Below are 15,734 nucleotides of genomic sequence, written 5' to 3'. Positions count from 1 at the left end.
CCACCCCTCTAGCCCCCCACAAACTCCCAGCCTGCTCTCCACCTGCAGTACTTGGCTGATGCAGCGGAGGCGGCGGCGTGGCTGTGTGCGCAGCGGTCCGGGCTGGAGAGGGCACCCTGCGAGCAGGACCCGTTGGCGGCCCAAGCCCTGCTGCAGAGTCACCTGCGGCTGGAGAGCTCAGTCTGCGCCTTTGCTGAGGAGCTGGGTTGGCTGGACCAGCAGGCTCGGGCAGCCACCAGGGCAGCGCTCACCTTGAGGGTAAGTACTAGGTGCTGGAAGGCGACCCAGAATCACAGGCCTCTGGAGCCAAACATGCCCGTGGCCTCAGGGTCTCATAACCACACAGGGTGGAACAGGGGGAGTTCTGTGGCCCCTGTTCCTGGAATCTTAACCATCCCTTGACTTGGGGGGGGGGCGCTCACTCCCCACCCCCACCCCTTCCTAAGCAACCTCTCACCTTGCCCAAGTCCGGAGTTAGTGGGGTCCTGTCAGCCCAGAGGTGTGGGTCTTTCAAGTACAGTCTGTGCCAGCTCTAATCGCGGGGTGTGGGCCAAGGTGCAGGGGTGGCTTCCCTCTCTGCTCAGCTGTCAGGTGATAATCAGTTTCCTCCAGGAAGGTCTCTACTTTCTCAGCCAGCCCTCGGGTAACCTTTCACCCTTAAGCCTTGTTTGACTCTCTCCTGACGGGGCCTTGGTAGGTCTGGGGTGACCTAGTTACCACTTCAGACTGCTTTCCTGATCCACCCATCAGCTCACTCACCACCCAGTTTTTTAAAAAACACGTGCAGGGTTTGCAGCCCCCTTTCCAGACACTGTGCGCAACTCAGATGTATAACTCCTGTAAATCCCTGGTTCCTCCATCCTCATCCCGGAGGACCCTCCATGCCCCAGACCCAGGGCTGTGCCCAGCCACTTCCCGCGCACCCTCTGAGTTATAACTCGGGTCCTCCTGTCAGGGAGGCGGCCTGGCTGGGAAGTCAGCCGCTGGGTGGAAATGAGGCTGCTGGGTTCCGTCCCCGCCTGCACTGACCATTTCTGTGGCACCCGGCATGACCAGGTCAGAACCCCTGTGGTGCCAGCTCAGCCGAGGTCATTCTCTCCCTTTCGCCTCGTCTTCCCGGGGCCACAGAACTAGCGGGTTATGAAAACAGATCCACGGCCTGTGAGCGGCTGTCTGGTCCAGCGCCCTCGCTCGGCAGGGAGCTAACGAAGGCTCAGAGAGGCCAGATGACTCCCAGGGACCCGCCCTGTGGGGGAGACCCCCCAGCTGCCCTCCTGGCCGTTTCGCCCTCATCCCTCACCATGTGTTTAACCCCAGCTCGCATCATCTTAACATGCTGCCTCACGCCCTCCTGCTGTGTGCGGCTTCTTCAGTTGAGTTGTTTAAACAGGTGACTTGGAGTTGCCTCCCCCTTATTCTGTGTCCTCCACTGTCCTCCAGCCCTGGCATTGCTGGAGGGGTGTGCCTGCTCCTTGGCATTTTCAGATCCTTGCTTTGCCCAGTAGTGCTGGATAGGGGGTGCAAAGGAACCCCTTACACTAGGGGCAGGAGCCACTTTGGCCACTAAACACAGACTTCCTCCGTAGAGGGAGTCCCCGGAAGGCTGGAGCAGGGCTGGTGAGGGCATCACCGGGACCCAAGTCTTCACAGCTTCGGGCAGCCGGCACCCACGCCCACAGGACCAGATGTGCCACATCTGCCGAGGTACAGGCCCAGGCCCGTGTGAGCCCGAACATGCTGTCATGAATAAAGGGCTTAGGTTTTTCTGTGTAGCTCCCTGAGGCATCCACAGTCTGAAGATGAGGATGCAGGAAGGCCATTTTGGGCTCTGAAGAAAGAGGGACTTGGAGCTGCCTGAAATTCTGAGTCTTCCTCCTCCCGCTCCCTACGTCTTTGTTTTCTCCCCTTCCAGTCTGTGTCTGTACCTGTTTCTCTTCAGTCCCCTCAGCCCAATGCTGAGCCAGCCTGACTGTTCCTGCTCTGTCTGACCCTTGCCTGGGGCCAGATGCCCAGAAGGGCAGAGACAAGGTGCTCGCCCACCCCCCATGAGAAGCACCCCCATCCACGCCAGCTCCAGAGCAAATGCTGCTCTTCTGGCGAGGCCCGCTGAGGCACCCCTTGTCCTTGAAACCTTTTCTAACAGACTGGCCGTTTCGCCCTGATAGCCGTAGCAGGCACATCTGCTCACCCTATGTCCTGCTCGGGTCTCAGAAGATCACAGGCCCCTCAGTGGGGGTCCAGCCTTCTTGCCCAGTGCCCAAGGCTAGCAAGGGAAGCAGCGAGTCACAAATACTCCCCCCACCTACCCCCTCTGGCAAGCTTCTGGGTGGAGCAAAAAAGCAGGGCCTGAGCAGTCCCAAAATTGCCCTAGGGACAAGCTGGCTGCCAGGAAAGGCCCCAGAGCCAGTGCACCAGACGGGCCCTGAAGCCTGGGAGCCGAAGGACTGGGAGGCACCCCCCAGCCCTGTCAAGGAGCAGGAGCCCCAGGTATGACCTCTGGCCCCACCCTGTCGAGGCCATTGCTGCTGGGGGGAGCCCCTGACACGCTGCCCTCTGTCAGCACAGGTGCTGCCTGCCCTGAGCTCTCCAAGGGAAGGCCGGAGGAACCCAGGGGCCTGGTCTGAGGCTTCTTGCCACTCTGGCCCCTGGGGCACCTGGAAGATGACCCCTTCAGCTGAGCCTGACCCCGACTTTGACCCTGACACCATACTTCAGACACAGGCCCGCTTGAGCCAGGACTACGAGGCCCTACGGGCCCTGGCAGAGGTAATGCTCCTCGCTAAAGACTTGTTCAGGGAGCACTTGTCCTGTGCGAGACCCCGCGCCTTGAACCCAGGGACAGAGCAGTGACTCGATGTGCCCCTGCCCTCAAGGAGCTTTCATCACAGCAGAGGAGACGCGGGCCAAGTCACGAAGTGGATGTGGGTGTGATGGGAGCGTAGAGAGGGAGGCCAGCCAGGCCGGGGAGGGCATCTCTGAGGAAAGGAAAGGCTGAGACTTGAGCAAGTAGCGGAGTGTGGGCAAAACTGGGGAGATGGCAGGGAGACCATGCTGCACCCATGCAAAGGAGGGCCCGAGGCCCAGTGGAAGAGGGACGGCCTGGAGCACAGAGGCAGCTGGGGATAGGGAGAAGTTAGAGGGGGGCCTGGGGAGGAGGCGGGTGGCAGGAGGAGGCAGGCCCCATGGCACAGAGTGTAACGTGCTTGTCAGACCCTTTACCCCACCACCCCCTCAGTGCTTGCCAGCTCCCTCCCCGTGACCTCTCATATGGGCACTGGGCCCAGTAATGGGACAGGCACCACTATTGTGGGGCCTCTGCTGGTATGGGTTGAGGGGTGCAGGGGTGATGGGGACCTGAGTGCCCTGTGGGGCGCCGACCTTCACCTGTAGGCTGGTCTCTCCGCAGCTCCGGCAGGCCCAGCTGCAAGAGGCTGTGGCCTTGTTTGACTTCTCTGACCTGTGTGGGGAGCTCCAGTCCTGGCTAGAGAACCAGACTTTGCTGCTTCAAACAGTGCAGCCCCAGGCTGACAACTTGGAGGCCATGCAGCTCAAATATGAGGTACTAGCCCCTCAGAGTTGAAGGGGTTCTGCCTGGGGAGCTGGGATCTGGTCTTAAGTGTCTAAAGAGCCCTCCCAGCGCTGTGAGGACACTGACCCTGTCCTTCCAGAGGGATGCAGTGTGCAGAGGGATGCTCTCCACAGCAGAGCCTGTCAGGGGTCATCTGTAGTCTCAAAGGCACTGTGGGAAGAGAAAAAAGGCCCCTCAAGACCTGGGTCCTCTTTCCCCAGAACTTCCTTGCTGCCCTGGCTGTGGGGAAGGGCCACTGGGCAGAGATAAGAAGCTCCGCTGAGCAGCTAAAGCAGAGAGGTCCTGGGGACGCCACCAAAATCCAGCAGTGGCAGGAGGAACTGAAGAGGAGGTGAGAATAAGGCGGGCTTGCAGGTTCTGGGTACAGGCCAGACATAGTGCCCAGGCCTGAACCTGCACACCTGCCTCCGGAGAGGCCAAGGGAAGGACTGGCCATGCCAGAGACAGGGAGGAGAGACCATGGGGATGGCCAGCCTGGCAGCTTCTGTTGTGGGAGGCTCTGGCCAAGGCCCCAGGGTGGACAGGGAAGCAGCGCGTGGTGGAACCATCCCTGTAACCTCTGGCCAGGTGGGGGCAGCTGGAGGCCCTGAAGAAAGAGAAGGAGCTGCAGCTGGCATGCACAGTGGATGTGTGCAGTTTCCTGCAGGAATGCGGACCCACACAGGTCCAACTGCAAGATTTGCTACTCCAGCTGGAAACCCTGGAGCCAGGGTGCTCAGGGCACAGCCCCCGTGTCCTGAAGCTGGCCCAGTGGAAGATGCCAGCCCTGGAGAGGAGCATCCACAACCTGGAAAGTGTGGCCATGAAGTATGACCCCGATACAGCAGGATGGTGATAACCTGGGAGGAAAGGCCTGGGCGGTATTACAGAAGGAAGAAGGGACAGAAAGGCGGGGGAGAGAGGGGATGGGCAGGGGAGGAGGGAACCATGAGAAAAGGCTCATGGGAGAAGGAGGAGCCCCATGTGCTTGCTGCTCCAGGTCAAGAAAGGTGGGAGTTGAGTCACCATCACTTTCCTTGGGGGCCCCACCTGGGTGCCAGCTGGATGGTGGGCCTGTCTCCCAGAGTCGAGAAGGCAGGCCCAGCCGCCAGCCGGTCCCTGAGAGAACAGGTGGAGGCGCTGCAGGGGCTGCTGAAGCAAGTGCGGGAGAGAGTGGCCCACCTCGCCCAGGTCCAGGCTGAGGCTCAGGCCCAGCAGAGCTTCCTGCAGGAAAGCCGGCGGCTGCTGCTGTGGACAGAGGGCGTCCAGGCTCAGCTGCACAGTGAGGAGGAGGCGGGGGATGTGGCCTCAGCCCAACAGCTACTGGCGCAGCACGGAGACCTGCTGGAGGAGATCCACCTGCAGCAGGAGAGGTCAGGACTGGAGGGTGTACAGGGCACATTTTGAACACGTTTGACCCTCAGAGATGGGGACACTAGAAAGGGGGAGGCCAAAAGCAGTGTATCACTCAGGGAGGGGCCCGGGGGGCCCGGGCTGGTGTCAGGCATAGTGCTTTTGAGGCAGGTGGCTGGAACCTGGACTGGGTCAGCTGTTCTGCGTACTTCAGGGAGAGCCAAGGCAAAGACTGAACTGCCTGGAAGGTTCTATCCAGTCCAGGCTGGGCCACATGCTATCCCGGTGAGCCTGATTGCTGTTGTCAGGACAGCCTTGCCTCTCCAGCTTTTCTGGGCAATGTAGACCCCACTTGCCCTTGGAGGCAACAGCATGGGGCTGAGATGCCCACCTCCTCAGTGTGGTGATGCCTCTCCTCCCGTGGGGTAATGTACAGGCCTGTCCACCTGGCAGGGGCCCTGATACAACCGGTAGATCACACCACACACCGGAGAGCCTGGCAGATGGCCAAGTGGGCACTGAAATCCGTCCCATCTTCTCAGACTCCTAGTTCAGGGCTGCATCAGCTCTGATGCTCCAAGGAAGTGGAGCCTCGTTCTAATTCACACATAGGCATGAGCTGTTCCTAGGCTGTGTGCCGCTGGGCCACCCGCAGCTAAAAGGGATGCCCTTTCTCATTGCCCAAGTCTCCAATGGGCTCATGTTCCCTGCAGTCAGGCACGGATGGCATTTGAGTCGTTTCTCTGTGCTGTGCAGTGCACCTCCTGGCCGGGGCATCAACCATTGGCGTGGCCAGCTGGGACAAGGAGCTCGGGCCCTGTTGGGTCCTGACACTGGTCTGGCCTGTTGCATTCAGTGTCACGCTAGTCCCCGGGGCAGAGCTAGCCCACAGAGTGACCAAGCCAGCTAGGCTCACCTGCCTCACAGCCCCTGCCGGTCAACCTCACGTCAGGCTGCAAAATGACTGACCCTGGAGGCAAACGAGGAAGAGGCTGGTGAGGGGAGAGGAAGAGGTGTGACCCTCTGTCTGTCCTTGTGGCCAGGCTGCGGCAACTGGAGGCTCACGGCCAGCTCGTGGCAGCCTTGGACTCCCCAGAGTCCCGAGAGGTGACCAGCACTCTGAGTCTCCTTGGGCAGCAAGGCCAGGAGCTGAAGGCTGCCTGGGAGCAGAGAAAGCAGCGGCTGCAGGAGGAGCAGGAGCTGCAGAGATTTAGCCGAGAAGTGGACGGTTTCACTGCCACCTGTGCCAGCCACGGGGCCTTCCTGCAGCTGACTCAGCTTGGGGTAGGGGCCGGGATGCACCTCTGGGCTGCTGCTTCCCCGGCACTGGAGGAAGCTCTTCGTGGACCCAGAAGGCAGGCTGGGCGGGAGGCCCCTGTGCCTGCAGCGGGTGAGATGGTGCTGCTCCCGAAGCGCCCGGGCACTGACGGCCTATCTCTGGGCGCCCAGGAAGATGTGGGGGAGGCCCAGCTCCTACTGCAGCGGCACCACGAGTTTGGGAAGCTCCTGGATTCCCTGGGTCCTCGGATGGAGGCTCTGCAGGCCCGTGGGCAGAAGCTGGCTCAAAGCCAACCCCCCACAGCTCTCAGGTGCGCCTGCTCTTCCTCAGACTGCCCGGCTGGTGCCCTGAGGCTAGGAGAGTAGGCGGGGAGTGAGGCTGAGGTGTGCATCCTACATGGTAGGCCGCATCTTTGGGGGTCAGTAGAGTGTCCCCCACACGCTGTCCCCCTCCTCCTGCCCTCCAGAGTCAGAGAGCAGCTGCAGCGCACCCAGGCGCAGTGGACCGCGGTCCAGGGGAGGAGTGAACAGAGGCGGAGACAGCTGCTGGCTTCCCTCCAGCTCCAGGTGAGGGCCCGGTGCAGGCAGGCTCCCCAAGGGGAGCGCCTAGTCCCTGTGTATGGACGCCAGTGCGCTGTGGGGAACTTCACAGCGTACACAGCGTGCTCTCGCCTGTTGTGTCCTAGACCCTCACGGCACCTCTGTGCCTCTGATGTTTCCAGATGAGGAAAGTGGAGGCTCAGGCCGCAGGCTTGCTGAGGCAGAGCTGGAGCCAAATCTTTGGCTTCTTGACTAAATCCCTCACCCTTTCTCATCTGGCTGCTCCCCTAGTTCTGGCCACACTCTGGTTCTGGCGTGCGCCGAGCTCTAGACCTTGGCTTTGTCAGGTATTTGTTGGAACCATAGAAGGCCTCAGACCAGGGCCAAGCCACACTACAGGCCTGTTTGGAGAGAGATGGCCTCAGACGCAGGTGGGAGTAGTAGGGGTTCCTTCTCTCCGGGTACACGATGCCGTGGAGCCTAGGCCCTGACTCCGCAATGTTCCCCTCTCAAGCTTCCCCTGGCCCCACCTGGTAGCAGTAACCCCAGGCCCCACCTCTCATGCACCCCAGAGTTGGCTCTGGGTTCTGGTCTTTCCAGGGGGGTCTCTGAGACTCCCTCCCCACCCCTGGTCTGTGAGACCCACTTTCTCTGGTTCTTGAGCAGGAATGGAAGCAGGATGTGGCAGCGCTGATGCTGTGGCTGGAGGAGAAGGGGCTGGTGGTGGCAGAGCAGCCCCCCTACCAGCCCAGCCGCATCCCGCCGAAGCTCAGGTGGCACGCAGCAGTGGAGAGGGAGCTGCTGGCATCCAGTGGGCACGTGGAGCGGCTGCAGCAGGTGGGGAACACTGGGCAGAGTGTGGACCTACTCGTCTTCAAACCCCAGCCCAATGGCGTATTTCATGGGACACACCCACTGAAGGAAGACTCAGCCTCAGTTATCACAGAATTAGGGTGCCCTAGCTCCCCCTTTGCTCAGCCAGGAAGCCCCTGGTCTTGACATCCAAACCCGCCCAGAAAGTTTCCATTGTCTTTCTCTCAAGTCCCACCATCTCGCCCTGAACACAGCCTTCCCCAGCCACCCACGCCAGGCACTGCTCACCCTGTACTACTTCTGTGGCATCAAAGAAAAGCCCTCCCACCTCTGCCCACAGATTTGGGGTCACAGGAACAGCTTGAGCCATGCAGCCTAGGAATGTAGCTCACAGCTGGCCACCCCACCTCTGCCTCTCGGCTGCGGTTGCTGCAGCTCCAAAAAGCTCTGCTCTTTGTCTCCACTGCAGGCCGGGACAGAGCTGCTGAGCAGCGGGTGCCATGCCCAGGAGGACGTGCAGGCTGTGCTCCAGGGCCTGAGCAGCAAGTGGGAAGAGCTGAACCGCAAGATGGCAGAGTGTGGGGATGCGCTCCGGCAGGCGAGGCAGCAGGAGCAGCTCCTGGGACTGCTGCAGGTGGGCCTGAGGATGCTGGAAGGAGCCTCAGCCTCGGCTGGGCTGGGCTGGGAACGGGCAGGATGGGGGTGGGAGGCGGGGTCTAGGTGTTCTGATGACTCTGTGGCCCTGGGAAGTCCTGCAGCCCGTGATGGCCTCTGGCCTATGGCGCGTTGAGTCGCCTTCCCGCCCCCAGCAGGCCAACGCAGGACCAGCTCCTCGGTGCCAGAGGGCAGTCAGCCCAGTTGAGCTATAGTGGGATGGGGTCTTAAGAGGTTCTGGGGGAAGACCTGGGCACTGTTGGGAGGGGGTAGACAGCAGCGGGCCCAGAGGCCCCCGTGGCCCTTTGGATCAGGAGGGCTGTGAGCACTACAGTCTTCGAGATGAAGGGCTGCTTGCGGGCCTGTGTGGAGAGCCTGGGGCAGCGCCCTGTGTGCCTCCCCAGGAAGCCAAGGGGAAGACGGAGCAGCTCGAGGGGGTCCTGCAGAGTGCAGAAATGGAGTGGGATCTGTGCTCCAGCCGGGAGCTGTTGAGACAACAGCGCCAGCTGGAGGGAGAGAGCCAGGCTCTGGCCGGCAAGGTGGCAGCCCTCAAGTCCCGGGCCCACCAGGGGGTCAGTTCCCAGGCCATCATGGAGGAGATCCAAAAATACTTGCAAAGGTATTCGCCCACGCCGTCTTCGCCCCACTGTGCATGTTTCCCCCCCATGGGAACGTGGCAGCTCGTCACCTGGTGAGCCCAGCAGGGCGGCAGCTGCAGGACCTGAAGTCCAAATCTCCTTCCCTCCTGAATACTCATTCCAGGGCTGGAAAGGCCAGCAATCCCAGTGGGGTGTCCCAAGCACCCACAGTGTGAAGTCGGGTGGGTCACTGTTCACCAGGTTGGGCCCTGGGCCCTTTCTGGCTGCCTCCCCTTCCTCAGATGAGCTCCCCCCACCCCCTCCTTGTTCCTCATGACTCCCTGGCCAGGCTGAGAAAAATGACTGAGCCTCAACTGTCCCCAGCCTCTCCCCTCTCTTTGGCCTACACCCAGATATGAGTCCCTGCAAGTACATCTGGAGGCCAGGTGCCAGCAACTGCAGACCTCGGTTGAGCTCTGCCAGTTCTGCCACCTGAGCAACATGGAGCTCACCTGGGTGGCTGAGCACATGGCCAGTGTTAGCTCCAGCAGTGCTGCCAAGTGCCTGGATGGTGCCCAGCGCCTGTGCCGGAAGCACCAGGTAGTGCTGCACCTCCCCCTGCAGTGACCCTTAGGGCAAGGTAGCTGTTCCCATTTCCTCCCAGCCCCCTTCCCAGACTTTAGAAACCCTCTGCCAATGCCCCAATTCCCAGAAATCTGCTCCCAGCTATTCTCTGACTGGGAGGTTAGTCATGCCTGGGGCCCAGAGCCACCTGCCTGGCTCTGATCCGGGCACCCTGTGACTAAGGGAATCTGGAAGCAGCCCATGCTATTCTGTGGCAGGAACTCTGGGCAGAGGTGAAAGCCCACCAGGGACAGGTGCAGCAGGTGCTGGAGTCTGGACGGAGCCTGGCAGCCTCAGGGCACCCCCGAGCCCAGGATGTCATGGAGCGGTGCCTGGAGCTGGAGGGCCACTGGGCAGAGCTGGAGCAGGCGTGTGGGACGCGGGCCCGGGGCCTGCAGCAGGCTGCCACTCTCCAGCAGGTAGGCGGCGGCAGTCACGGGGTTGGGAAGTGACAGTAGTCGGGCAGGCTGCGTGCGTGAGGGCTGTGGGACCGGGGATCCCCAGGGAGGTGGGGAAGCGGTGGGAACTCTGGCCCAGGACCTGGCTGTTCCCCCCCTCCGCCATGGGCACAGAAACCCCTCTGTGCGGACCGCTGGAGAGCTTGGCACGATGCACTGGAGGGTCCCATCTGAGCTCATCAAGGTGAGTCGGCACCATTCTTGGCAGTGTTTTCTGGATGTGGCGGAACTGGAGGACTGGGCGGAGGAGACGCGGCCCCTGGCGAGCAGTCGGGACTACGGAGGAGATGGGGCAGCCACCTGCAGGCTCCTCGAGGAGCACCAGGTACCGCGTCCCGCGCAGCCCCACGCGGCTGGGCTCCGGCCACATGGGCAGTGGGAAGGCGCCTGTCTCTCCCCCACATCCTGCTTCTCGGAGACGGGGAGCCCTGCTTGTCCTGGCAGCAGCCGCCCCTTCCCCACCAGCCGCCCAACCCTCCGGGCCCTCCGCATCGCTTCTTCAGCGGTGACCTCTGGTGACGCCTCTCCCCTTCTCCGACCTCGCGTCCTGCCTGCGGCCCTGGGGGCTCAGGACTTCCCTCCCGCCGCCTCTCCCCTCTCCACGCTCTCAGGGCCCCCGGCTTGGCCCTCTCCACGGCTTCCACGGCATGGCTCCGCCCACGAGCACCCCTAATCAAAGGAGGGGGCTGGGGGAGGCTGAGAACATCACTCCTCCCTGGAATCGGACTCAGGAGCACCCCGGAGCTCTGTGCTCGGGACCCTGCAGCAATCCCGGTTCCTGCTGCCCCCGGAGGCTCCCGGCGCCGGGCATCCTTTCTGCGTAGCCGGAGCAGCCGGGGTGTCCGTGTCCCGGGCCAGGACTTCCATGAGCCGTTGCCAAGGGCCGAGCCCGCAGCTGTGGCCGCGCCGGCTCGGGCCCCTGGACCCCCTGGGCAGCTGGTTCGGCTCTCTTCATCTTGTGCTTCAGTGTCCGGGGCAGGGCAGCGCCTCCCGTTCCCGCCTTTCCCCGGGCCAGCCCGCCCTGCACTCAGTGTTCCCCACTGAACAGCCCTCTGAGGGCACTGAGCGTGTCCCCACTTCTGCAGAACAGTGAGAACGCAGTGGCGATGCCGCGGGGGTGAATGGGGCGCTGGTGAAAGGTGGATGGGGTGTGATCAAAGGGGTAACTAGGAGGACGAGGGGGTGAACGGGTGGGTGACAGATGAGAGTCACCCGGCCTGAGCCTGGTACGCGTCCTTGTGCGCTGGCAGAGTCTGCAGCAGGAGCTAGATCTTCGCTGGGCCTCCATGGAGATGCTTGGCCAAAGGGCCCAAACCCTCCCTTGCCCCGAGGCCCCTGAGCGCCTGGGTGCTGTGCAGGAGAGGCTCCGGGAGCAGCTGCGGGCCCTGCGGCGGTTGGCAGACACACGGTGAGTGGCCTGGCGCCCTCTCCAGGAGCGGGGCCGGCCTTGACTTCCTGTGCGTGCCCTCAGCGGGAAAGCCATGGGGATGTGCCGGAAGAGTCCTTGCTGGGTCCTCGCTCCATAAATTCCTCAGCAAGGGTCCTTCGCACAGGAATATGGACCCCCACCTCCAAGCTCTCCATCTGTCCCCCACCCCACCATTGACTCTCCCCCCAACCCCCGCCTTTCTGTGTTAATTCTCTCTGGGGCGGGGACCGTGAGTAACCCCCTGGAGTTTACCCCCTTGGACTGGGCCGGCTGTCCCCAGGGGCCGCGGGCAGCTAACTCTGGGGAGCCATGGCTGTCACCACAGGGGCCGGGAGCTGGAAGGGACCCTGAAGGTGCATGAGTTCACGAAGGAAGCCGCGGAGCTGTGGAGCTGGCTGGCTCGCCAGAAGCAGGCGGCCAGGGCAGGGGAGCACCTCGGAGAGGACCATGAGCACGTCCTGGTGAGGAGAGGCTGGGGCGAGGAGGAAGCCCCCAGGATGAATGCTGGGGGAGGCGGGGAGCTGGCCAGGGCTGCGTTCCCAGCCGTGACTCCCGCGAGCCCTGACTGTGGACAGGCCTTCTGAGAGGAGGGGATGACACAAAAGTCATCCGACCCCACATTGCCCAGATGTCCCTGAGGCGCCTCGCTTCCCAGGCTGCCTGCTGCCTCATCAGCTGGGGGCCAGCCTGACCCCCACTCCTTTCTTCCCCTCAGCACCTCTACACCAAGTTTACAAGGTTTCAGCACCAAGTGGAAATGGGCGGCCAGCAGGTGGCAGCCTGTCAGCAGCTGGTGGAGGACCTGCAGGAGCGTGGACACAGCGCTGCCCCCATGGCCCGTCAGAGGCAGCAGGGTCTGCAGTGAGTGCCTGGTGGGCCAGTTCAGGACACAGGTTTGGGGGAGGCTGCTGGGGTGTCAGAGAGGGTAGCATGCTCCAGGGCCACACTGCCCACAGGTATCTGGCGAGAGGCCCGCTCCAGGAAAGCGGAGGTTGGCACAGGTCGCCTCCTGTGAAAGGAGGCGAGGCTGGGTGTGCAGATCAGGCAGCTCTGCCAGGACCCCAAGAGTGTTTTTCCAAACCACTGGCTCCCAGGACTTAGAGGAGGAGCTGTGAGCAGAGACTGCCCAGCTACCTACCCATCCTGGATCCTCTGAATGTTGAGGCAAAATCATGAGCCCCAGAGCCTGGCCTGGCAGAAGCTTCAGGAGCTCAGTGAGTGCTCAGTATATGAGGAATAAAGAGAGACGGGGCCTGTGCCCTCAAGTGCTTCCAACCTGATTGATGTTTTAAAGCTTGAACATGAAAGATCTGAGAAGTGTCACAAAGCTGGGCCTGCCTGGTGGCCTAGAGGTTAAGTCTCAGCACTATCATCACTGTGGCCTGAGTTCAATCCCCAGCCAGGGAGCTACCCACATGGCACAGCAGACCTCTCCTGTCTCACCCGCTGCTCCCCTCAGCAGTGTATTTCTAGTAGATTTACCTATCTCTGGTGAATCCTCTTAACCCCCACACCTCTGGCCTACACCCCAGCAGTTCTTCTACAAAAAAAAAAAAATAATAATAAGTATCACAAAGCAGAGATATCTATAAAATGTGGAGCATGATGGCAGCCATGCAATAAACTCATAGTAAAGCTGGAAAAACAGAGTCCCCGGAAGAAGATTTGCAAGTGGGAGAGAGTGTGAGACGGGGAGCTTCAGGCCAGTCCTAGACCCCATCCAGAGGAGAGGAATGGTGAGAGGCTGGACTGAGAAGCCGGCTCAGGGCTGACCTGCTGCTGGTCTTGCGCACGCTGGGACAGGACTGCCTGGGCGGAGCTGTGGGAGCTGACCAAGGCCCGAGGCCGCCTGCTCCAAGACACCGAGGCCACCCTCAGAGTTCACAGGGATCTGTCGGGAGCCCTCGTCCAGGTCCAGGTGCGAGCCCAGGAGGAAGGGGATATTTTCCTAGAGGTGGATCCTCCAGAGCCCCACCCTCCAGTCCTGACCCCTTGGCCCATCTCCTCTCAGGAGAAAGCCACAGGTCTCCCCAGCGACGTGGCCCAGGACCTGCATGGGCTGGCAGCCCAGCTGAGGAGGCACGAGTGGCTGCAACGTGAGCTCACGGGCATTGAGCAGCAGGTGGGGTCTGGCTCTCTCCCACTCAGTCCTGCCGACCCCCTCAGGCCTGCGCATCTATTCCTTGAGATTTCCCACACTCCCTTGGGGCCTCCATTGGGCTAACTGCATGGCAGGGGATGAGCACGGAGGGTGGAATGAGCCCCAGCCTCTAGGAGGCTATGACCCTGTCCTCCCTGCGCCCTCCCGGACCCCAGCTACAGGGGCTGCTGGACACTGGAGGCGCCGTGCAGAAGCTGGGCTCAGGGCCTCAGACCCACATGGTGCAGCAGAAGCAGCAGGCTCTGGCGCAAGCCTGGGAGGCCCTGAAGCTACGCACGGAGCAACGCAAGGCCCAGCTGGAACAGGCATGGCTCCTTGCCCGCTTCCACGCAGAGGTGAGGACTTCCTCCTGGGGCAGAGAGAGAGACAGAGAGTATGTGCTTCCATACACGCGCGTGCGCTACCGAGGACCTCCCGTTCTAGAGGGGAAACAAGCGTGGCCACGAGGAGGAACATGGACAAGTCTAAGTGGCTGGCTTGCTGGCATGAGGGCTGAGCTCCTGGGGCACAGCAGTGACTATGTTTTAGTCAATGCCCGTCTAGGTGAGCGACAGCCTGTCAGGAGAACAGAGCTCCTAGTCGGGTCTGGGGAGTAAAAACAGCCCAAGAAAGTGTAACTGGAGGGGCCTCCCTGGTGATGTAGGCGGTTGAGCACAGCACTGTGAAGCTGTCCACAGCCTCTGTACCGCGGGTTCGATCCCGGCCGGCTGGCGAGGGTCCCACATGGCGCGGCAGACCTCTCCTGTCTCGCCTCCTGACTCCTCAGCAGTGTATTTCAGTCAGCCTGCCCTCCCGCACATCTGGCCTGTACCCCGGTTCTTGTATAAATAAACAAATCTTTATTAAAAAAAGGAAAAGAAAGTGTAACTGGAGACTCAGATATTCTAGACAGTGACGCTGGAGCCAGCATCTGTGTTTATCTCTTTGCAAGGAGCTATGGGTGGGAGTAGAAGGAGGTAAGAAAGGTACATAAGAGGGAATCGTTACCCTCCTGGAGTCTGGCTGGAGAGATGAGCCCAGTACCCCAGAGAGGCAGACTGAGTCAGTGAGTCCGATGTCCCCATGCCTGGTAGAGCCCCAACAATGACCCTGCACAAAGGCTCGAGCCCAAGGCCCAGCTCGGCCACTTTCTAACAGTGTGGACTTGAGGGGCTCTTAGCCCTGGATGCTGCTCCCTGTTGCGAGCGCCTGCCTTCACAAAGCTCCTCCTCACGCTCGTGCCGCTGCCCTTCATCTTCATCACTGAGATGTTTGGACAGGGACTCGGGGCCCTGCCGCCTAACGCTGTTTGTACACAAACACAAACCAGGGTGCTAAGTATGGTGTTGGAAATTCAAAGGCCGAGGCAAACAGTGAGAGGTCAAGGTGTCAGGGAAGCTTCAGGAGGTTTCAAAGAAGGTCGCGGCCCTTCAAGAACAGGCGCGCTTGGAACAGATGGACAGGAGGAGCGTCAGCAAAAGCAAAGGGTGGAGAAGAGCGTCGGCGAGGAGGAGGCGGGTGGGGCCTGGGAGGACTGGCTTGGATGTCCACGGAGGAAGGAGGCTCCCCGCGAGCCTCCCCTGAGGACAACCGGGGGTCGCTCTAATGTGTGAGAGGGGCTGTCGTGCTTCAGAGGCAGGTTCTCTGCACCCAGCTTCTCCCCTGCGCCCCCCGATCCAGGCGCAGGACTATGTCTCCCAGATCACTGGCATCTGGCAGGAGCTGCAGGTGGACGAGAGCCCGCAGGAGCCCCGCGGCAGTCTGCTAAGCCTCAGCGCCCACAAACAGCTTCGAGCCGAGTTGGAGGCTCGGGAGGAGCTCTACCAGTGGGCGGCCCAGACAGGCCAGCAGGCTCTTCTGGCTTCGGGGACATCCATCATGGAGGTAGGCCCCATTCCCTGCTGCCCCACCTCCCTTGGCCTAGCCTGCCCACCAAGTGCCCTGCCCCACAGGGCCATGTCGGCCTCCCCTCAGAGGGGGGATCTACACCACCTGGTCCCCAGTACAGGCTCCCTAGTACAGTCTCCCCACATGCCCACCCCCAGGTCCAGGAAGGACTGCGAGCCCTGCAGGGTGAACGGGAGCGCTCCCCAGTACAGGCTCCCCACATGCCCACCCCCAGGTCCAGGAAGGACTGCGAGCCCTGCAGGGTGAACGGGAGCGGGTGTTCCAGGCCTGGGAACGCAAGCACGAGAGGCTGCAGGCTGTGCACCGGGAGCAGCTCTTCCTCAGAAAGTGTGGCCACCTGGAAGAAATCCTTATGACCCAGGAGGTAGGTCCCCTTCACCTGACCACACAC

At 61.7% G+C, this 15,734-nt stretch overlaps 1 protein-coding gene across 1 annotated transcript in view; it reads left to right on the top strand.

The window, feature by feature from the left end:
• Positions 1–15,734, top strand: part of SPTBN5 (spectrin beta, non-erythrocytic 5) — a 49,005-nt gene that overhangs the window by 17,122 nt on the left and 16,149 nt on the right. Inside the window, exons 11-33 of the mRNA XM_037504142.1 lie at positions 49–258; positions 2,566–2,766; positions 3,407–3,559; positions 3,790–3,920; positions 4,157–4,396; positions 4,654–4,941; positions 5,965–6,205; positions 6,371–6,510; positions 6,667–6,766; positions 7,406–7,576; positions 8,022–8,186; positions 8,611–8,825; positions 9,198–9,384; positions 9,627–9,827; positions 10,075–10,191; positions 11,117–11,274; positions 11,621–11,756; positions 12,011–12,156; positions 13,099–13,213; positions 13,307–13,417; positions 13,612–13,791; positions 15,116–15,319; positions 15,558–15,707. Coding sequence (XP_037360039.1) covers positions 49–258; positions 2,566–2,766; positions 3,407–3,559; positions 3,790–3,920; positions 4,157–4,396; positions 4,654–4,941; positions 5,965–6,205; positions 6,371–6,510; positions 6,667–6,766; positions 7,406–7,576; positions 8,022–8,186; positions 8,611–8,825; positions 9,198–9,384; positions 9,627–9,827; positions 10,075–10,191; positions 11,117–11,274; positions 11,621–11,756; positions 12,011–12,156; positions 13,099–13,213; positions 13,307–13,417; positions 13,612–13,791; positions 15,116–15,319; positions 15,558–15,707 — 3,960 coding nt within the window. The remainder of the gene's footprint in view (positions 1–48; positions 259–2,565; positions 2,767–3,406; positions 3,560–3,789; positions 3,921–4,156; positions 4,397–4,653; positions 4,942–5,964; positions 6,206–6,370; positions 6,511–6,666; positions 6,767–7,405; positions 7,577–8,021; positions 8,187–8,610; positions 8,826–9,197; positions 9,385–9,626; positions 9,828–10,074; positions 10,192–11,116; positions 11,275–11,620; positions 11,757–12,010; positions 12,157–13,098; positions 13,214–13,306; positions 13,418–13,611; positions 13,792–15,115; positions 15,320–15,557; positions 15,708–15,734) is intronic.

The sequence above is a fragment of the Talpa occidentalis genome, unplaced genomic scaffold (genome assembly GCF_014898055.3).
Source record: "Talpa occidentalis isolate TD23 unplaced genomic scaffold, MPIMG_talOcc4v2.1 talOcc4.11, whole genome shotgun sequence".
NCBI lineage: Eukaryota > Metazoa > Chordata > Mammalia > Eulipotyphla > Talpidae > Talpa > Talpa occidentalis.
This window is presented reverse-complemented; position numbering and strand designations above follow the sequence as displayed.